The following is a 23,053-nucleotide window of genomic DNA, read 5'->3' as shown; positions in this document are numbered from 1 at the left end:
CTCTCCTATAAATACTCAGGTTTACTTGATCATAAAACATTCAATTCACTTAACATTTTTGCACAATACTCAATATACATTCTCTATATTGCACTTTCTTTTACAAAAAAAACACTTGATTGACTTGAGAGTCGGATCGGTCACGTCAGAAAACCTTATGGCGCCACACTAACGTTATTTGCTCTTAAAGTGTGCAGATTCTTCGGCCTAGGTACCATTTGTCATGTCTCAATTAAGTGTGCCCGAGAAGAACCTACCCGACTCCTTAAATTGCCCATTCAACTCGTCAGATTTACCTTGCCATCATCAGGGATGGAGTTCGTCAACTCCGGCGAATCGTGGATATCAAACTACTAATTTATACCATGCTATCATTGTTAATAGGAAAAAAAAGGAATTGAATAGGTGAGAATCCATCAATACTGAAATGAAACCTATGATTTCTTTCATCAAACAGAATGTCGAAAGATGTAGTTTTAGAACTTGAAGATTCAGCCAAGAAAGCAGCATGCATGAATTGTTATTTTATGTATAAAAATATATCATTGTCAACTTTTAACATTTGATCATCGGTCTTGCTTGAATCTAAACCCCGAAGAGAAAAGAAAACCTGCCGCCACAAATGAGGCAGACACTAAACATACGTACGTGGTTTCGAAACTTTCTTGGATTTAGTCAGTATTCCATATAGTTTGCTACAAGTTGATTACGGAACAAGTAAAGAAGGTGACTCAGTATAGAACAAAAAGATCACTTGTTCACATGATTTGGAGATCTGGATTTTACAAAACCACAAATCGAATGATGCTTTGCTAAGGTAAAAACACTAAACAAAATATAAGTAATAAAGTTTGATCATTTGCTTGTATGATTAGGTCCATTTGTGTTTGTTTTTCTATCCCTTAAGATTGTGTTTTGACAGCAGCGAGTTCATTCGTCCTCCGAGTCCATTAACAATGATCATTGTGGACGTAATTAATTTGACTATTTAAAAGATTAAAATCACAGTTATAAATCGTAAATTCGATTCCCTCACCGTACCAACAAACTAAATGAGGTAGGTGCTGTGTTAATGTCCATCACATGCAATAAACAGACAAACGTAACATTTGTCCAATTCATCACATTAATTCAGTGCTCTTTATGCCATGATAATAATAGCCTCATTAATTCTTTAGGGTTTGTAAATTAAACGACAACCAAAAGGCATGGAAAATAACCCCCAATATAGGGAAACCTACACAAAGTCATGATATATAATNCAATCATCTATTGGATGTACGTTATTTTTTTTTTAGATTTGGTAATAATTAAATTTAATTTGCAATAGCTAAAAAGTGGGATTAAAATAATGATGGAGATAAGTTATATGAGTAAATCTTTTGTGAGACGGTCTCACGACTTTTTATCCGTGAGACGGGTTAACCCTATCGATATTCACAATAAAAAGTAATATTCTTAGCATTAAAAAGTAATACTTTTTCATGGATGACCCAAATAAGATATTCGACCCACGGAATTGATCCGTGAGACAGTCTCACAAGAGTTTTTTGTGAAGTTATAATACTTCTCGTTCTTTATTTTATTTCCAACACATATTTTTTTCTGTCACGCAATTTAATCTTTCTTTTATAATAGGACCGTTGTTATGACACTTTATTATTTGATTGATTTGTGGTAATAATTGAATCGTGATTAATTAGGTGATGATGTTATATAATTATCATATCCTATTCAGGTATATATAGAAGACCTAGTAAAAAAAAAGTATGCATTTGATTACTTTTTGGATGATTTTGCCTTGTACTATTTTATTGTCACTATATTTATATTTTCATGACGAGATTCAGATCATGATCTCTTTAATTAATTAATTAATTAATTAATTGTATATAAATATATATAGTAAGAGATGTTATCTACGAGCTAATGCTGATTTAGCCTATATTATTAATTAGCCACTCAAAACGCTTGTGTCAATCATGTGGATTTGAGTGCGTGAAGTAGGTGAAAGTGAAGACTACAAGTTCTCGATTCCATCTACCAACATTTTATTGATCAATTCTGTTGCACATAGTTTGTCTAGTGTGGTTTACTCGGTTGACGTTGTTTGCAAGCTACTGTGTTAATTCCGAGAGTTTACTTAGTCTGCACCCGAAAAATAGAGGCCGCGGTTTCCCATCACCAAAAAGTATATATCTGACTTCCTATATATTTAATTTATCTGTCAATGTAGAAAGATTTATAATCTGATTTTATGATTTCACTGAGGAAAATAACAAAATTGTAGCTATCAAAATGGCACCAAATTTGTCGTGAAACACCATCCCTCCAAAGCGTCGGTGGTGGATGAAGAAATGTGGGCAAATGAAGCATATTTGTGCGGGCCAACTTCGGTAAACAATCCATTTAGATAAAGGAAAAAAAGTACTGTATAACTTATTTTTAATCGTGAGACGTTTCAATTTTATTCATATTTATAATAAAAATTAATGTTTATGGTATAAAAAATAATTTTTTCATTAAATTGACTTGTAAAAAAATCTCTTACGCGTTTTGGTGGAAAAAAAAAGACCCAGCACCAAATTGCGTACATGCAATAAATTATTGTCTCGTTTAAAATTTGGTCAATTATTCTGTCAACTTGGAGTCCTCTAAATATCTTTCGTGGTATTTCAGAAACAAAAGGGAAAAATATTTTATATTGGAGTATGTATCTTGTGAGACGATCTCACGAATCTTTATATGTGAGACAGGTCAATCTTACCGATATTCACAATAAAAAGTAATACTCTTAGCATAAAAAATTATATTTTTCATGGATGACCCAAATAAAAAATCTGTATCACAAAAGACGATCCATGAGACCGTCTCACACAAGTTTTTATCATTATATTTGCCATTATATTGAATGAAGAATCCAATATAGACTTCCCCAATCGAGGCGGCTTCAAATTGCTTTAAGGAACAAAATGGAATTTATTCGTTCCATCCAATTGTGATTTTAGTTAATTCGACGACTTCAAAAGTCGTTCTCGGTAAGATTTAACAAAATCACACGTCAAATTTATTTATTCCATGTCATTTTAAAAAGAAAATAACAATTGATAACTGACATATAAATCGAAATATAATTGAATTAAAAGTATGTTTTTTATGAGACGATATCATGAATTTATATTTTTTATATCTAGAACAAAAGGTAATGTTTTTAAGATACTTTTCATGAGTAGAGTCGGATTGAAGATTCGTCTCGGTTTTCGCGATGGATTTTGGTGCAACATAACTAGTATGACAATAATAGTTTGCGAATAATAAATATCAGAATTAGAATAATTAGTGAAACATTTATTTATTTGTATATTTTTCATAAATTTTGTGACAATTATGGGGGGCCTGAAATTGTATAATACAATTCGGACAAGAGAAATTAACTTCGACTGGCAAAAGTCGACAATATATTTTTACCCAATATGGTACCACGTTGCGTTATGGAGCAATGATTCCAAGGACTGTGATGTCAATACAGGAAATACATAGTGGCAATTCCGTCTTTTCATAAAATCTCTTCTAACGCTTTTTCGAAAGGAGTCGTAGGTCGTTAATGTGAAGCAACCGTCGACCCGCAATAGCCGGTTCAGAGTTCTCCGCCTCTGTTGTCGGTGGTTACATGTGACCGGATATCATGGGTTTCCCGCAAATCGAAACGAATTTAATATACAGACTTGAACCATCCCTCAGGATCTTTTGTATCTCATTCAATGGCGTTCATTTTTTCACTATATTTTCCCGCGAGTGTACGTAAAATTTACGTGTTTACGGAGAATTTTTAATATTTTTTAACAACTTAATTGACCACCTTTGAATTTTAAATTAAATTGTTTGGTAGTTGAAAGTAGGTCTACTTTTGATCCTTGGCGGTATTTTCTTGATTATAAATGTGACTGATGATGGCTTTGAATGATATATTTCAAGTTTTTAGGTAGGCTTCTGTTGTCGGGTTGGTTTTGCGAGATTTCAACTTGTATTTTAAAAGGCGGGTAGGTTTCTTGCTGGTTTTTATTTTATCGATTTTATTTTTTTAAGAGGTGGCTTTAGAACTGGAGTTTTGGATTATGTAATTTGCTTCTTTTTTTTTTTTTATAGTAATGGGGGTGGTTTAAATGATGGGTTGGCTTCATTTCATGAATATATACTCTGTCGGCTGGAGTGTGTGCCATTCAAAGAGGGGATAAAGTATTCAACATTACAGCACATGTTTGAATGAGGGAAAGAGGTTGGGGATGTTTTGTTAGTACCCTTTGATCAAGAAGCTAAGGGTGAAATGAGGTTGAATTTGGGGAGGAAGAATGTGGTGGTGGGAATTCGGTTTGATGAGCATACTCAAGAATTGTTGGATTGGGCAGTTGTGAAAGTGGCTGATTCAGGAGATAACGTTGTTGCTGTCCATGTTTGCAGAAATTCTGGTACCAAAAGTGGAGCTAAATAGCATGTTTTTGGTGAAGCTTTTCGTGTTTCAGTACAGTATAGGGTTGTGTTAAAACTAAACCAAATTCTTGGTTTCAGATTTCGTTTCGAAACAGAGAGCTCTGTTGGATGGTTATTTGGAAGACTGTCGAGGTCTGTGCGATAGAAGGCAGGTTAGTTTCTGTTTTGTAATGTTTGCAGCACATTGTTTTGAATCATTACTTCATTTTGTTAGGTATTGATAACTTCTTTGATTCGATGTTTGGATGTTTCTTTTCACCTTTTTTTAATTCTTCAGATTGTATGGTGATTCTGTATCAGGTTTCTCTGTCTTCTGAGGTAGTTGAAGGGAATTCAATCAGGAAAATTTTGGTGAGAGAAGCAAATAAATATGCTGCGACTGCTGTTACAGTGGGGATAACTAATCACAATGCTTTGGGGTGAGTAGTTTTGGGTTTTTGTTATGTTTCTTTCTTTCTTTGTTTATTTTTTGTATATTCTATGTGAAATCCGGATTAAAAGTATATCTATTTTTTCCCTTTTTGAGGGGATGGAATTCAATTGCTAAATATTGTGCAAAACGTCTGCCTCAAAGCACAGAAGTTATGGCAATACACAATGGTAAAATTGTGTTCAGCAGGTGTTCAACGAGTCACCTTGAAGGTCTGTCGTAATTCTTCAAAATAGAATGGAACTCAGTTTGGATTTAAACTGGAATCTGAACATATTGTGATGGTTCTCCAGGTCTTAGTGACGACCCAAAACCGAGTTTTTATTTTAAAAAACGCTGCCATAAATTCAAAGATTACCTGTCTGAGTTTGAAGAATCTGAGATATCGGAAACGAGTAGACTTAGTTGTGATGGAAGAGAGAATGATGTACTTGACTCTGTTTCTAGACTAAGGAGAAGCTCTTTGAGTTTAATTTCTTTGCCAGTGGAGGATTTTACGAAACAAAGGCCTGGTTGGCCTCTACTCCAAACAGCTAGTTCAGTAACTCAACCAGCACTTGAAGCAAGAGAAATGTCAGTAGTGCAGTGGGTAATGAACTTACCTCACCGATCTCTGGACCGACTAGCCCATCATCTGGAGTTGCCGGAAGATCTGGAACTTATACTCAACGAAAATTCATCGTGCTGCCAAGTTTTCAGCCATGACTTTATCAAGAAATCCACTTCTGGATTCTCCCTAGGTGGCTTTTCTTTAAATAAGAATTTTTTTTTTGAAAATTTAATTTAATGTCTTTTGCATTTTGGGCTCACATTTTCTATGTTTGTATGGATAAATACAGGAAATTTGATTGGTAAAGGAGGAAGTAACCGTGTGTATAAAGGGGTTCTTCCTGAAGGGAAACCTGTTGCAATAAAGGTATTGCAATCTTCAGAAGAGGCGTGGAAGGATTTTATACAGGAGTTTGCCATAATGACCACAGTGAAGCACGAAAGAATAACACCTTTACTTGGTATATGCGTAGAAAGCAGTAGCAATCTCGTATCTGTTTATGATCTTTTGTCCAAAGGGAATTTAGAAGATAATCTACATGGTAAGTTAAACGTGAATAGTGAACTTTTTCTTAAAAAACTAGGTGAACTCCAACTAACATCTGAGATTTGATCAGGTAGTGATAGAACGAAAGATTCAGTACTCTCATGGGCAGTAAGATTTAAAATAGCTTTTGGGATAGCTGAAGCACTAAATTACTTGCACAACGAATGTCAAAGGCCTGTTATTCACAGAGATGTTAAATCATCAAATATTCTTCTCACGGACGAATTAGAACCACAGGTACTCCATCATAACTTGGTGCAGAAAACTTTAAATTTTTTCAAGTAATTCAAAAGTTAAATTAGTGCCTATATTTTGTTTTTTTTCCAATAGTTGAGTGACTTTGGATTGGCTATCTGGGGACCTACAAAGGCATCTTTCTTGACAGATAGTGATGTAGTTGGAACATTTGGTTATCTTGCTCCTGAGTATTTTATGTACGGTAAAGTAAGTGACAAGATTGATGTATATGCTTTCGGTGTCGTTCTACTAGAATTGTTATCGGGTAGGAAACCTATTGGACTTGAGATGACAAAGGATCAAGAAAGCTTAGTGATGTGGGTAAGTAACAAGAACATGCATAAGCATCTGACTGAAATTTGCTCTGCTTTTACGTTTTTCTGAGCATTATACTAAATTGTTTTTCGCCTGTAGGCAAAACCCAAACTAGAAACTGGCGATTTGACGAGCATATTGGACCCAAATTTGGATAGCAATTTCGATGACATTCAAGTGAAAAGAATGGCTCTAGCAGCTACTTTGTGCCTAACTCAAGCAGCACGCCTGCGTCCCAAAATGTGCCAGGTATATGGTACTCTTTGGCATCTCTACCATCTGGTGCAGATCCATTGGAGGGCACCCGTCGTTCTTAAATGACTAAATATTTAATTCAATGTGCAGATTTTTTAAACTACAAACTTTATTCTTAAAATATATTTTGAGTCTCAATGTTGCCACCAGCACCAGAAACCTTGGATCCGCTGTTGGTTTACCACATATTGTTCGTCATCTCGGTTTTGAGATTACTGCCCTTATCCTTAGTTGAATATTTCAGATACTAAAGATCCTCAAAGGAGAAGAAGAATGTATGAACGGGTTAAAACCGCATGATGATTCAGAAAATCACGATGACGACGAAGTTTATCCAAATTCAAGTGCAGAATCACATTTAAGTCTTGCATTTCTTGATGTGAATGATTACTCAACTTCATTCAGTAGTCTGGATCAAAGCAGTCCTCATTCACTTGGTGAATATTTGAAGAAACGATGGAGTAGATCATCAAGTTTAGAGTAGCCTTTATTTTTTTCAATTATTTTTTTGGCATTTCTTTGTATATATGAGTGAAAAAATAAAAAAGATTGCACCCAAAATGCGGTGGTTCCATCCATAATCAAAAGGGGATTTTTAGGGCTATGTTTTAGGAAGAATCTCCATATACGGAGACCATTTAAGGTTTGTAAAAGGTCGTTGTTGATCATAAAAGTACAAGAAATAAATATATTGTGTGTATAAGATTTTTAGTGTTGTGGTACAGTGTTGTCAACATGAGCGCACAACATGTCGCAGAAATTAATTATAAACACACAAATATAATTTTAATAAATAAATGACATGTTTAAATTATATAAAAATATAAATACTTGTACACCTCATGAAAAAATTCATTAGAAAAATATGTAAATCGTTTATACCAAAACAATAATAGCGAGGATAACAAAACCAAATTCCTTGACACTCCAAAGAATTAAATTGCATAAAAAATTCAAAGTAAATACTAGATGCATGAAACAAATAGAAGCGTATTGCTTAAACCAAACGAAACCACTCTTCACCCAACACTTCGCGCAATGATGTTCTTGAGTGTCGTTAACACCAATCAGCGACACGGTAATTATGTGAATCAATCACACAAACTTTTCACACGAAAATCTTCAATACTGAACTTGTGTACGTTCAGAAAAACTCCAGCAGCTGGGCAAAATGATCAACCGATCACACGAAAAACTTCAGCAGCTGCACAAAATGATCAACCAATCACACTAAAACTTCTCATCAAAATAGGCTCGGCTCTCATATTTTTCTTCTATGCAAGAACTCCTCTGCCGACCACTCTAAAAACCTCTGTCACGGCTATAAGGCACTCTATATTTATAACCAATATTTGACCTAAAAACAATTCCATAAAAGAGTTATAAAATATGGAAACAAAATTTTCATTAGGGATAAAACTCTTTTAAACAAGGATAAAATATCTTAGGGATAAAAATCATATTAAAAACAAATCCTATAATATCTAGAGATAAATCAAGTAAGATCTTGTCATGTAGAAATAAATCAAGCAAGATCTTATAATTTAAAAAGGTAAAATCTTAAATTGATATTATCAATTTAGCAAAAATAAATAAAGAATAAAATATTCATGTCAATTTCTTCTTTTTGTCTTTCTTGACAAAACATCAAAAAATGATAATCTTCGTCATTTTAGCATTAAGTTGAGCTCCTCCTGCATTAGAATGTATCTATCCCTGAGTTAAAGTTCTCTCCCCCTGAATTAAACATTTTAGATCATTAGTGTTGTTGACAGTGTTGTCAACACCAACTTAGAACACTAGAAGACATAAGAAGTCGTGAATCAGAATTCATTAAACAACAAACAGTTATAAGAGCGAACCAACAAAGAAAATAAAAAAAAATAAAACACAGCGTAACAGACAAAATAAAATCATCTATTCCTCGTCCAGATGCTTCAATAGGTTCATCAGTCTTAGCTCCTCCAGCAGATGTTTCAGCATTTTTAGCATCATTTTTCTCTGTCATTTTTTGTTCTTCTGCTCCATCTTTTTGGCCAGAATGTAGGCCAACTTCCAACAGTAGCCTATACTCAGCCACGTTTTCTTCATAGTAGGCAATGAGATCTTTGGCCTTTTGGATCTGTTGCAAACCAAAGTCAATTTGTACCTATAGATGAGAGGCAGAGAGCATGACGTAGCCTTCAAGAGTGGAAGTGGATGTGGACGTCGTGTTACAAACACCAGTGGCAACACCAGTCGCTGACCAAGGTATGTCCAGTTTCTTGTTACTCCTGAAATAGGTATGAGCGATCTTTAGAGTTTTGCTCACATCATAAAGGATCTCATCATCGTCTTTAAGGAACATCTGTGACTCCAGTATCCTAAAGATTAGGGATGGAAAAGGGAGCTTTGTTGACTTCAACCCACCCTCGGCGAATTGAAGAACCGTTTTAAAAACAAGGTTGCCAAAAGTGAAATGTCTTGCCGTCCCAATAGCAAATACCACAATTGCTTGTGGCATGGTAATCAGAGTCGTGTTAGTGGAGGGAGTCCAGTTGCGTATTGTTGTCTTGTGCAGGACTGAATAGAAAGAAGTTAGACTTGCTGCAGACAGACGCATCGGGCGACTGGGGAATTCAGTGATTAGCCCATCAGTAAGTACATCAGTGATAGCATTGATGTCTGCCGTGATTTCATCTTCTTCATCCGTGGGGGTATTGTAGAATTCATTGATGACAATCATGGAGAACTTGAAAATCGTATCAAGAATTCCTCGATCTTTGAAGAATGCCGTCAAATTTTGTTGTTTATAGACCTCCATGTCAATGTTATTCTCTTCAATAAATTATCTATTCACATAGAGAGGCCATATGACTAATGCAGCTTCAGTGTAGAACTTGGTGGAGAAAGAATGACTTACACCATAATCAGAAGAGTCAATGTTGTCAACGGTATTGACAACATGGGGCTCAACGTCAGCAGTATCTTCAGTCTCCTGTAAAATGTGAGAAGGAATTACGAAGGAAAACAAGAATTATGCGCAAGAACGCACAAAGAAATCACGAGAACAAGGAAACATTGCGAGAGTAAATGAGAACAAGCAAGAGTAATTATCAGGTACTCCTCTTCATTGACCAATAGGAATACCAGAGTATGGCATCCCCAAACCACTCCTAGAACCATAAGAACTATAAGAACTCGATTGGTATTTCTTTTTAAATTGATTCTCCTTTGATTTGAATTTCTATGGCTTCTGTTGTTGCTATGATTGATGAGGTGGATAAGATGTACTCATTGGAACATATGCACCACCACTGGGTATCTGAGGATCCTGAGGTAGTCTGCCTCGTCGCAGTCCTGAATCGATCCCTATCACCTTATCCAAAGACTCTGCATAAGTCATAGGCAAACCAATCATAAGGAAAGGGTAAACCTTATTGTCTAATCCTTCCATAAACTTTGAAAGCTTGCTGTTGGAACATTTTATGTTTGCAATCTTGTTTTTGATGATATTAAAACTTGTTATTTTGTTTATAATGATTTATCTAAGTGCGCAAGAAGCTGAAACTGATAAGGCTTCTAACTGATCAGTTACCGAGCCTAAACTGAAGCTTTCGAAGGACAAACTGAAGGTGCCAACTGATTGCTCAAACTGAATCAGTCCAACTGATGTATCAAAGACCATTTCAACTGATTGATCAGTTGATAAGCGATTTAGAAGAAGACCTTCAGAAGCCCGACCAGCTAATGAAGATCTCAAATGATGAAGAATCCAACTGACCAGTTCAACTGAATCAGTGAAATCAGTCCAACTGACGAGCCAACTGATTTCATCAAACTAATTCAAGACCAGTTCAGAGCAGCAGTTAGGAATCAATCAGTTTACAGAACACGACAAGCTTATTCAATGGAATCCAGTTGTGCGTACTGGGTAAAACATATGTACTATGAATAGTACAATAATGGACGTTGCAGCAAAGATTAAAGTCGAGAGGTTCCTGAATGTGTGTGGGAAAAGTTGAGACACGAATCTCAAGGAACGAATTCAAGCCGCAACATATACAATTATTGAGTCTCACTGTATAATCAGTTTCCCGCCAATAAATAGAAGATCAGTGAAGACGAACAAAAATAAGAGAGTGTGTGAAGATACAAAAAGGGCACGCCTATTGCTTATCAGCTTTCAAGAAGCAATCAGCCCAGAGGGAATACAAAAGATATATCAGCTTACTTTAGAAGCTCTTTTTCCCTCAGTGTGTGAGAACACCTTCTCGGTGTATTCATTGTTCAAGTTCTCACACACAAGCACACACACCACCACTCAATACAGTCTTACACAAAGACAATAAACTTGTGTATGTAGTCTTTGACACACAGACGTTAAAAAAGTGTTGGCTGAAAGGTACTACCTTCAGTCTAGGCTAGGAGTTCAGTCTATGCAGTAGTGTAAGTACTAAGCTAACTGGGTTTGTACAAGTAGTTGTATAAATTAAAGTCTTCTAGTGAATCCTACCCGAGGTGGAAGAAGGGGTGACGTAGGAGCAGTTGAAGTCTCCGAACATCCATAAACATATCTTGTGTATCTTACTGTTAAACTATCGTTTTCAAATTGATTTGATCAGTTAGAGCATCCGTCAGTTAAGTTTTCACCATAACTGAACTGATATATGCCAGAACTGATCCTCTGTTTTTCAGTTATTCAGTTTACACAAGTTAAAAGGCTTTCTAATATAGCAGCTTTCTTCACGAAGATTACTTCGAGTATTTTCCGCTTGGTACTTTAACCAAGATCGATTTAATTTATTGGTGTTAACATTCTTAGAACACGAGTTATTGTAGCTCATTGGAGAATATTGTTTTTGAAGTACCTCAAGGTATGAACACACGATCCTTCACTTGCCCTTATCACTAACAGCCACATGAGATACATATTCTTCAACAATCATGTTGCCCTTAACCAATCAATTAAATTCTGACTTCCTAGATTAATAGGATGATGGAAAGTATTCATGGGTGAATTTGGCACGAAAAACCTCCCAAGTGATTTCCTTACCTGCTTCCAGCAATACTTTGGTAGTAATATCCCACCAATGCTACGTATGATCACGTAACTAAAAAACTGTCAACTTCAATTGTCTATCAGATTCATAATTTACCATGTTAAAGAGATAGTCCATATGCCTCAACCATCCCTATCATCACTCACTTTATTCATTACCAAAAAAATTTCGATTGATTCATATCTTGAAATCTAGCCACTACTAACTCCATCTCATCAATTCAATGGGTTAATTGTTGTACCTCAACTTTGACATTTTGGGAAGCTCCTCCAGCAGGACGCCCATGTCTTCCTCTCATCACTCCTTCATTTCATGTCATATAGCTAAGATACTAACATTAAATCACACCACGCAAGTAGTTTCAAATAGAGAACACAAGCGCATAGTTTATGTTCGTAGACTCAAGTGTGATGACTCTAGTTTGAGCATATCTCAGTTTACGTTTTGATGCCAAATGTGAGGGCTCATTAATCTAATCATATTTTATTAACACGCAAAACATGATTAATTATTAAACAGTAGAAACAGGTTAAAAATTTACTTTTGAGCCTATAAAAATTTCTTCATAATCCCTCGTAAATAAGACGTGTCAGAAAATCAAATACTCAAATATATGCTCAAAAATCTCAAATATCATAAAAATATGTCGGTCAGACACAACAATAGTAAAAACTATCCAAAAATATCATAGAGCTAACAAGATTTTATAATACACAATAAAATCACAAAATAACACAGAACACAAAAAAATACACAATAAAACAAGTAGGGGAATCCCTCGGTAAATGTCTAACCCAAAAACACTATGGATAAATAAACATCAACGGGGTGTTTAAAAATTAATACCTCCAAACAAATCATGTTTGAAATTGGTTCCAACTATTCTGAATGTTAAACGAATATAACTCTTCTTTTAAAGGAATATTTCAGCCAACACTAGGGTTTGAGAGAAGAAGATTTCGAAAATCTTTTGCTGAATGTTATGTCCAATGATAGGCTCACATAGCCTATTTATAAATTTGTCACCAATCTCATGTTGGTCTCCAACTAATTAAGTTGAAATAGGACTTGCACACTTCAAGTACATCAAAATCTCCATATGTTTTAAAACCAACTTTTGATTCATTTCATAATCCTGGTCGACGATTCAGTATCACTGATGTGATGATTATAAATAACTCATTATTATGATATGTAGTTTTTTTTACCCACTGGATTCATTCAAAGCGACTGTCAATTTCGGAATACTTTCATACAAATTTTTAGGTTGTAATGTTTTTAGCAGTCTCTCTCTCTAATTTTAAAAAATGAATATGCATATAAACTCTTTTGTAAGCTAAACGATGAGTAAAAATTATTACTGTCATGCCCCGTGTCCGGGATGTTCGACACCAGCATTTTTTAATAATTTAACATTGAAAACAATAAGTCTTGTAATACATCAAATGATCATAACCAACCTATTTCATGGACGATAACTATCTTTACAATAATAAAAGAATTCAAATGCGGAACTCAGAAGTATGCAACTTTGATATGATCAAACTTCAACAAAATCTTAAGTGCAGGAAATAACGTAAATAAGTCTTCATAACCAGCCCCAAACATCTTCTGCTCGTCATCATGTGACAAGTCTTCGTAATCAGTCTATTTCAAGAAGTGGATCGTCCATCTACAACAAATAACAAATAAAAAAAATTAATGAATATTTTGAAAAGAACATAGCATGGCAAAAACCATAACTTATGATGAATATAACATAGACTAATGCATAAATATTTTATCTTATCATCTATGTTTTGGTGATCAATCCTCTATATTACTTTGCTAATGGGTGATGGCATATAACGATTATCATGAACTATCAAATCATGGCATATCACAGTTACTATAACCTATCGCGTAAGGGCTATATCTTTTAACAGTGGCGGAGCCAGAAATATGGCTCTGCCTGGGCTAGAATTCTAAACTCTAGAATCTTTTAATATTTTAAATTGATCGACCCGGGCTAGTATCATATTATTCCAAAATTATATAAAATTTTTTTAAAAAAAATTAGGCCACCTGGGCTTTAGCCCAGGTATTAAGCCATGTGGCTCCGTCCGTGCCTTTTAATATTTTAGAATACTGATATCATATGAAATTTGAATCATAACAGTGCATTTGAACATGAAACAATGAATCATAGCGAATCAAAAATAGAATAAAACGAACAAAAATCGTATAGAACAAAAACATATCATAATCCATCGATTTAAAACATATGAAATCCTTTTTTTTTAAAGCCCACTTGTTTTAATCGGTAGAACAACGCATCGGGCGTATCCAATAAAGAATACTTCTTCGGATTAATTTAGAAAAAATAGATTACATAATAGCTTTGTTACTTACTCTATAAAAATTTTAGTTGTGTTTTTTTATCTTATAAATTGACAAAAATGCATTTGAGATTTCTTTTTAAATATTCCAGATAAAGAGTATACTTTTTTTTACTTTCTATATATATATATAATCTCATCCAATGCTCTAGTTTTGCTCGTCAGTTTATAATTTATTAACCATTTTCCTTTCTTATTTTTTTGAACTTCCAACAAAATAAAACTTTCGAGGGTTGAAAATTCCGTCTGCAATTAAGTAAAGAAATAAAAGTCATTTTACGTGGTGGAGATTAATAAAAATATATTTTCATCAACGTGGTTTGTACTAATAAGATATGCTATATAAACTAGAATAGATGTTAAATAAAACAGGGGCATTTAAATTTATAACAATGGCTCCCAAGAAATGGTCCATCATATTTAACGAATGGATTTTTTTTTTTTTTTTTTTTTTTTTTTTTTTTTTTTTTTTNATTGTATCAGGTGTTTTTAGTCAAAGACGGTCATTAAATAGATGCAGAGGATTGCTTGTAAAACTTTCATGGACAAGTGAACGTTGGACGGTTTTCTTGTCACTATCTGATTCACTAGCCTTATATTCTCTATGTGCCCATTCATGATCAAAAGGTAATCGGGCTTGCCGATCTTCTTCCGTGTAAACTTTCTTGGTTATTAAACATAGCAGTATAATCCCATATGCAAAGACGTCTTGTTTATCCGAACAATTCCCTAAAAGCAAATCCAATACAAAACCTTCTAAATAATCTTGGTTATAAAATCCGCACTTGCTTCAGTAAAACCAAGATGATGTAAAATTAAATTGCAGAACAAAGTGGAGAGTGCAGCCATGTAGGCCAATCTGGAAGCTGAATACTTCATACTTCTACAATCTGGAAGCTGAATACTTCATACTTCTACAGTAAAGATAGTGTTCTAAATAGTGGTCGCCTAGGCGTAGGCGGCCCTCGACCGCCCCGCCTTTGTCTAAGGCGGTCTCTATAGGTGGTCTGAGGCTATCCGCCTTTGTCAAACCGCCTCCAGTCACCGCCTTAATCATCTTGTTAGTTTGAATTTATATATGTATCTGCACTTTGTCTAAATTGTATTATATTTTATGAAGTTTTTTTATGCATAAACATTATTTAATTACATATATTACATAAAAAGTGATGATTAGTTGTAATCACATTGCATGATTATATATTCTTATTTATTACCTATAAAAAATTGCTAAAAAAATTCAACCGCTTAGTCACTTCCTAGGCGGTAGACGGTCACTGACCCTCCTGCCACCGCCTCCCGCCAATTACAACATTGAGCATAGAATGATCATTAGTTTGCATTTCAAGAGTAAACGAAGTCTATACACCCAATTTCAGTTATGGTGTTTGCCCTTTAACCAGCTTAAAAGTCTGCTATTGAATCCATTACAATGCTGTAGACTCAAGAGGACTCTAGCTACAAAAATAACTCCTCACAGCTTGCTCATAATAATCACAATGGACAGAAATAAATGAAACAAATAGCAATATATCGAATATCGAAATTCATATTTCTTCGGAGTTCACAATTCTTTTTGCTAGTTCAAACTATTTAAGTTAATTTAATGACATTAATAGTTCTATTTTATATGCACTCGGCCTCCAATAAACTACATATCGAGACATCTGTTCATGGTTATACATAAATCATCGTACCAAAAAGCTGTAACTATCAGTTAAATATTTCTTAGCGCCGCACACACACCCCCAAAAAAAAAGGAAACGGAAATAACTCTAACTCTTCCTTACAAATAGTGACAACTTTGTTTTGTTCAAAGCAACCTTATCTCTATATCCTTTCATTCAACCGTGCATATCGTGTATCAATAGCTTTTATGTGTTCTACACACATGACACACCTTCTGGACCTTTTCCATTATTCTTTACGACACAAATACATCATTCTCCCAATTCCTAGTTCACCAATCTCTATGTATCAGCAATGTAAACAGATTACTATTATCCCTCCAGGCCACCACGACATCCATTAGCAAGGAAATATATTATTACATGTAGAAAATTAGCTAAATAGATTCAAAACAAATCATTGTAGCAACATAATCATCTAAACAAGCCAAACTATATGTTCCGTTCTGTTTTGTTCCTCAAAGAAAAAATATCAAGACATTTCAAGCTAAAAAACATTTAAACAAAACCATAAATCAATCAACAATTTCAAACTCAATTCTGTTTAGAGGTAATGAATAAAATGTGAGGGGCAGAGCTGCAAATTAGAATAAATTCTTAAGGCTTATTCATGAGGATACTATATGAAAATGAAATACCTTTCTTCCCAGAGTAAGGGTCCATGTGACCATAACATCCATGGACATTATCGTTTTTATCAAGTGTTCTATCAGGAAGAATTCCACCAGTTATCATGCTAAAATCACATAACCTTGGATAACCGTTCTGCATGACAAGTGAAATAATTATTACTTGTATGTTTCGTACTAGCATAAATATTTTGATGAGTGTAGGGCATCCAAAATGCACCTCATCAAGCAATATATGAGCAGCATCAAGATTGCGAACTACGAAAGGTGGGTACTGTGGATATCCAGTATGCAAAAATTTGAGGAGGCTAGCAATCCCAAGGGCAACCTTGATTCTTTGCAGCCACGTAAAAGAATCTATATATTAAAAAGAGTAAGGTTAACTATGGAGATGATATATTCGAGTTTACAACATGCAGAGCTTGACTAGTATAATGTCAGCAAACTGAACAACAACCACAGCTCATGCAAGAGACAGGAATTTGATAATAACAGAACAACAAATATGGGAATGTACTTGAAGAACAAGTTTGTTGATATTTCGTTCAGTTAAAACTAAAAGATAGCACGAGAAGGAGCTTTAGATGGTCGATAGCCAATTGTTCATAAAAACTAGTGCACTTGTATAATATTTTTTTATAATTCATTTGATTTATATTTAAATGATGATCAAAATATAATTATAAGAAATAGTGAGGGACTACACTGTAATTTTGATATATAAATTTAAAAATAAATTCAAAAATAAAAGAATAAAAAAATGAACTCATTAAGAATTGAACATATAACCTAAACCCCCAAAAAACAATGACTCTATTCGCTGAACTACATATAACTTGCATTAAAAATTTAACATTTTATTAATATATATAATTATTAAAACAGACCATGACACCAAAATTAGTTACTCTAAATGTCTCAAACTTATTAAAATAGTATAGATGTGAAAACCGTTTTTATTTTTTTATATTTATAATAAAGACACTTTTAAAGACTGGACTTGTTTAAGTTTTTTTTTTTAGTTCACAACTTCTGTATCCGAAGTTACACTCAATCTTTAATTAATTACTTATTGGGATATTTTATTAAAGTAGGTTTTTCATAAGACGATCTCACAGATCTTTATTCGTGAGATGGATCAATCATGTCCATATTTACAATAAAAATTAATATATTTGACATAAAAAATAATATTTTTTCGTGAGTGACCCATATAGAATATCTGTTTCACGAAATTGACCCGTGAGACCGTATTACAGAAGTTTTTGTGATTTTATTAAGAGTCATAAATTGCACTCATGTTTTTTTAAAACTAGTAAAAGATGCGTACACATTACATGCGTTATTATTATTTTTAATTTGATCAAATAATACTAAACAATTAACACAAAATTATTTTCAATTTAGAAGAATTGTTCAATTTAAAAGGAAAATTTTGTTTAGATTTTTTTATGTAAAATATGGAGTGACTTGATGTCATTTTTAGTAGGATAAGAAAGATAATTATGAAATTAAATATTTTAATATCCTCTAATTTAGTTACTATAATGGTCTCACACTTAATAATATATAATATAGATAGTAAACAAACTCTAATGCAATTATATTAAATTCTTAATTAAATGATATTTGAATAAATTTATCAATTATTGGAGAAATTCTTTTTTCGATAATAGACAACTTAAAATAAATCAAGTGAAATAAAATTTTTGACAGTTAGGAATAAAAAAAATAAAAAAATTTGTTTCTTCGAAGAGTAAATGACTCCCAGCGAAACAATTAAAACCTGCAAACAATAGCGAAACGGAATGTAAAAAAAAAACGCAAGTCTTCTAACTGCACCGATAGAGTCCAAGAACCAACTTTATTCTTCTACATCAACACAGGAAAAGAGAGAAAAATACACATTTGAAGAACTCACAAATTCCGTTTCAAGAAGACAACACATTACAATTACGTCCAAGAACCAACTTTATTTCTTCTACATCAACACAGCAAAAGAGAGAAAAATACACATTTGAAGAACTCACAAATTCTGTTTCAAGAAGACAACACAGTACAATTACGTCCAAGAACCAACTTTATTTCTTCTGCATCAAAACAGGAAAAGAGAGAAAAGTACACATTTGAAGAACTCACAAATTCTGTTTCAAGAAGAGAACACAGTACAATTACAGGGGTGTATCATCGCAGAGATTTACTGCTTTTTTAAAATAACAAACTGTGGAGTTCTAGATTTTTAATTACTTTTGCACTTTTGCAGAGAACACGGTACATTGTTTCTTCAGTCTTTCAATTTGAAGGCATCGGGGAGGAGTTCACATCGTCATTTAAGCGCCAGAGGGAGGAGTTTCGCGCACGTATCTGGTAAAAGTTGACCTGCATGAGATATTGTTTAGAAAAACACATGCAACATGATTGTGGAAAGGAAACGAGAGCTCACACAAACCAAAAAAACTATTTAAAGAAACATAGGCTGCCAAGATCTGAAGCAAGCTAAGTAGGCAAAGAGAAAAATAAAATAAAATCAAATCAAAAAAGAATCCAAGCGATCACATTAATCATAAATATACCCTCATATGCATTTGAATACTATCTCAACTTATTATTGTAAAAGAGAGTATAATGGTCTAACGTGAGAGAATGAATCTAGTGATTTAATGAGCAACAAATACAACCCTACCCCAATCTATTGATTAACATACATAAAAGCGATGACTTTAAAAATCCAATTATTAATTAATATTCTAGAGATGTGGCCTAAAAACCTATTAGCTAAGTGAGAGTCTCAGGTTTTAAGTACTAGAACAAATTTACAAATGACAACTATCTCTTAGCTAGAGAGAAAACTGATAAAGTTGTAACCAAAAAATACACAGATACAATAATCAAGTAAGCTCAAAAGGAGTTCTACAGCCCACCTGTTGAACAAAATACAAAACATTCCTCACTGGACGAGCATCCAGTAAATATTAATTGAACCGTGCTAAAAAATATCAAGCTGTTCATTGTTAATATCAATCAATCATACAATTACAATATAATAATTCGGATACAGTATTTTTCAAATAAAAAAATTTCCTCTTTTTCATTTCACATGACAATTCATGTAACCAAAATGCAACATGTTAAATATATATAAAACAAGAACCACCTTTGCATCAAAGCAGCAGACTACCTCCTTTTGTTAATTTCTGTTTGTTTAAAAATGCAGTCCCCCTTCACGTGTATTGACTGAAGAAATAGAGATTGAGCAAAAAACTCAAGTCGCAGTACTGTAAATTGAATAAATAATACAAAGAATTATATTTATATAGTTAGGGTAAACACAAAAAGAGTAAAATGACTAATCAACCCTTGATAACTAAAAATAATATATTCTAACATCCCCCTCAAACTCACGATGCTACAGCTAAAAGCATTGAGAGTTTGTCAGATAAAAAACGGAAGCACGAAGTGAAATGTGCCTTGGTAAACATATCAGCTATCTGCAGAGAAGAAGTAACGAAAGGTAACGTGATGGTGCCAAGTTGGAGATGATAACGAGTGACGTGACAATCGATCTCAATGTGCTTTGTCCTCTCATGAAAAACTGAATTGCGTGCAATCTGAATTGCACTTTGATTATCACAATATAACGGAGTTGGATGACGAAGAAAGATACCGAAATCCGCAAGCAACCAACGTAACCAAACAATCTCGCAAGTGGTTGAAGCCATGGCACGATACTCTGATTCGGTGGAAGATCTAGAGATAAAAACTTGTTTCTTACTTTTCCAAGAGATAAGAGAATCTCCAAGAAAAATACAGAAGCCAATGGTTTACTTACGATCTGTGGTATCGCCAGCCCAATCGGCATCAGAGTATGCACGCATCTCTAAGGAGGAAGTAAAAGGAAACAAAAGACTCTGAAACTGAGTGCCCCAAAGATACCTGAGAATGCAAAAAACAGCAGCCCAATGAACTGTAGTTGGTGCAGTGACAAACTGACTTATTACATGAACAACATGCGCAATATCTGGACGAGTCACAATGAGATAAACCAAGCTGCCAACAATAGTACGGTATAAGGTAGGATCTGGCAAAGAAGGTCCAATCGACAGAGAGTACCGAGCATTGGTCTCAAGAGGAGTATCAACTGTCCTGTTATCAAATAGACGTGCACGCTCAAACAAATCCGGTATGTACTTTGACTGAGATAAAAGATAACCCTTTGGAGAATAGGCAACCTCAATTCCTAGAAAGTAACGTAGCAAACATAAGTCATTCATAGCAAAGCAGCGAGCTAACTCAGACTTCAAAGCCTCAATACCATCAATATCATCACTAGTTATTATCATGTCATCAACATATAAAGACAGAAGTATACGACCTGCACGAGTACACTTGAAAAATAATGCTGAATCATGATGACTAGGAATAAACCCAAGCAAAGTAACCACAATAGAAAATTTCTCAAACCAAGCACGAGGAGCATGTTTCAGACCATAAAGAGCCTTACGAAGTCTACAAACTTCACCATGTTGGTGAGCAACACTAGGAGGAGGAGCCATAAAAACTTCTTCATGAAGATCACCATTCAAGAAGGCATTCTTGACATCCATCTGGCTACGTCTCCATCGACGAATAGAAGCAACAACAATTAGAGTACGAACTGTCGTGATTTTAGCAACGGGGACAAATGTTTGCTCATAATCCATGCCATGCTTCTGAGAGTAACCTTTAGCAACAAGACGAGCTTTGTATCGTTCAATTGATCCATCAGATTTGGTTTTGATCTTGTAGACCCAACGAGAGCCAATGGTGTGCTTTTCTGGTGGCAACAGAACGAAATCCCATGTATGAGTTTGATGAAGAGCCGTCAGTTCCTCAGCCATAGCCTTCTGCCAAAGTGGATTACCAACAGCTTCGCTATAGGATAATGGCTCAAAGAGACGATGAACAGAGGCAACAAATGAAGCAAAAGAGCTAGAATAACACGAGTAAGCAAAATCAGGTAGTTGAGTAGAATTACGAACACGAGTGGACCGACGGGGTGGAGGATTGTCCGCAATGCCAGGAGATGATTGGGTTGTCGTAAGGGGATTTGGAGGAGCCGGAGTCTCGGGTGTGGTCGTGGGCAAGGTCTCGTCGGAGGTGAAAGGGTCAATATGAATAAGATCTGCATGTGTCATATTATGCAAACTAACAGGTATAGAAAAGAATGGAACATGTTCAAAGAACACAACATGACAAGAGACATACAGTTTTTGACTAATTGGATCAAAAGAACGATATCTTTTTTGACCAATACCATAACCCAGGAAAACACACAGAGCAGAATTCTATTGATCACGTGAACAGCAGTAAGCCAAAAACACGTAATGAAGAAAAATCAGGAGCATGACCATACATTTTTTTAAAGGGTGACAAACCTGAACTGTGTGAAGTTGGAATTCTATTGATCACGTGAACAGCAGTAAGAATTGCTTCGCCCCAAAATGCAGTAGGAACATTAGAAGACAGTAAGAAAGAGCGAGCTGTTTCAACAATATGTTTATGTTTTCTTTCTACAACACCATTTTGTTCAGGGGTTTTCTACACGAGGTTTGAAGTATTGTACTATCAGAAGCAAGCAAACACGAGAAATCATTAGAAGTGTTTTCACCCCCCAAATTACAACGAAAGCACTTGATGAATAATCTACTCTTGAGAGCTAAAAATAATATATTCTAACACTGACAATATTAAAAGAAAAATAACCTACATGAACAAAATGCCAATTGTCACACTAGTTATTATTTAGATGAAAATCATAGTCCTGTGGTCCACATAATATACATAAAATGATATATAACTTAGTTGTGAATTGAGGCCATCAACTTCTCAATATGTCAAACCATTTCTTAAGGACGCATATAGTATTTTTTATTCACTAATCAAAGATTTGTTACACACATGTGAATGCCTATAAGCCTTAAATGTAAACCAAGAAATTCAGTGGCAAAGACAAAAAGTCCGAGTTGAGCTCAAATATAAATTATATTGAATATTATTCGACACAATTTGATTTATTTGTACCTTAGGCAATACTAAAACAATTTGGAAACTATAGTATATTCGAGTAAATATTTGAGTTCATTTCATTTAATCAATGAATATGTCTTCTACTCAATTTGATTTATTTGCACTCAGGCTATACTAAATCAATTTGAAAACTAGAGTATATTCAAGTAAATCTTTGAGTTCATTTCATTTAATCAATGAATATGTCTTTAATCAACAGTTGCATATTCTTGAACATATTTCATGTCGACGCATATACGACACTCATACAAATTTGTTAAGAAACCTACATCAATTGACCTCAAATATTGTTGAGAAAAACATGTGCAACATTCTTGTGGACAGGAAACGAAAGTTCACACACACCAAAAAGACTATGAAGTAAAGAAACGTAAGCTGCCAAAATCTGAAGTAAGTTAAGTAGGCAAGGACAGAAGTAAAATAAAATAA

The 23,053-nt window shown here is 34.3% G+C and overlaps 2 protein-coding genes across 2 annotated transcripts; one reads left to right on the top strand and one right to left on the bottom strand.

Annotated features, from left to right (window-relative positions):
• The first annotated feature begins 3,746 nt into the window (after positions 1-3,746).
• LOC140988566 (protein kinase STUNTED-like) lies at positions 3,747-7,532 on the top strand. The gene is made up of 10 exons (XM_073457575.1): positions 3,747-4,466; positions 4,567-4,640; positions 4,789-4,907; positions 5,015-5,130; positions 5,212-5,658; positions 5,758-6,009; positions 6,085-6,251; positions 6,345-6,572; positions 6,666-6,815; positions 7,066-7,532. Exons 1-10 carry the CDS (start codon positions 4,325-4,327, stop codon positions 7,303-7,305), a joined length of 1,935 nt encoding a protein of 644 aa, XP_073313676.1. The 5' UTR covers positions 3,747-4,324; the 3' UTR covers positions 7,306-7,532.
• Positions 7,533-14,734: 7,202 nt separating this feature from the next.
• On the bottom strand, positions 14,735-17,025 carry LOC140987643 (probable serine/threonine-protein kinase PBL21). Its single transcript, XM_073456236.1, has 4 exons — positions 17,016-17,025; positions 16,779-16,915; positions 16,568-16,694; positions 14,735-14,970 (listed from the first exon to the last, which is right to left on the bottom strand). The coding sequence occupies exons 1-4, from the start codon at positions 17,023-17,025 to the stop codon at positions 14,735-14,737; spliced, it is 510 nt and encodes a 169-aa protein (XP_073312337.1).
• Positions 17,026-23,053: the final 6,028 nt, after the last annotated feature.

Source organism: Primulina huaijiensis, chromosome 11, assembly GCF_012295235.1.
Source record: "Primulina huaijiensis isolate GDHJ02 chromosome 11, ASM1229523v2, whole genome shotgun sequence".
NCBI classification, from domain to species: domain Eukaryota; kingdom Viridiplantae; phylum Streptophyta; class Magnoliopsida; order Lamiales; family Gesneriaceae; genus Primulina; species Primulina huaijiensis.
This window is presented reverse-complemented; position numbering and strand designations above follow the sequence as displayed.

Coding starts and splice junctions, on each gene's coding strand:
- LOC140988566 (XM_073457575.1), top strand. CDS start 4,325: ATGAGGTTGAATTTGGGGAGGAAGAATGTGGTGGTGGGAATTCGGTTT. Junction 4,641..4,788: donor GTCTGTGCGATAGAAGGCAG/GTTAGTTTCTGT, acceptor ATTCTGTATCAG/GTTTCTCTGTCTTCTGAGGT. Junction 5,131..5,211: donor TTCAACGAGTCACCTTGAAG/GTCTGTCGTAAT, acceptor ATGGTTCTCCAG/GTCTTAGTGACGACCCAAAA.
- LOC140987643 (XM_073456236.1), bottom strand. Junction 16,695..16,778: donor CTCATATATTGCTTGATGAG/GTGCATTTTGGA, acceptor CTTGTCATGCAG/AACGGTTATCCAAGGTTATG. Junction 14,971..16,567: donor CCCTTACTCTGGGAAGAAAG/GTATTTCATTTT, acceptor ATTTGCTTTTAG/GGAATTGTTCGGATAAACAA.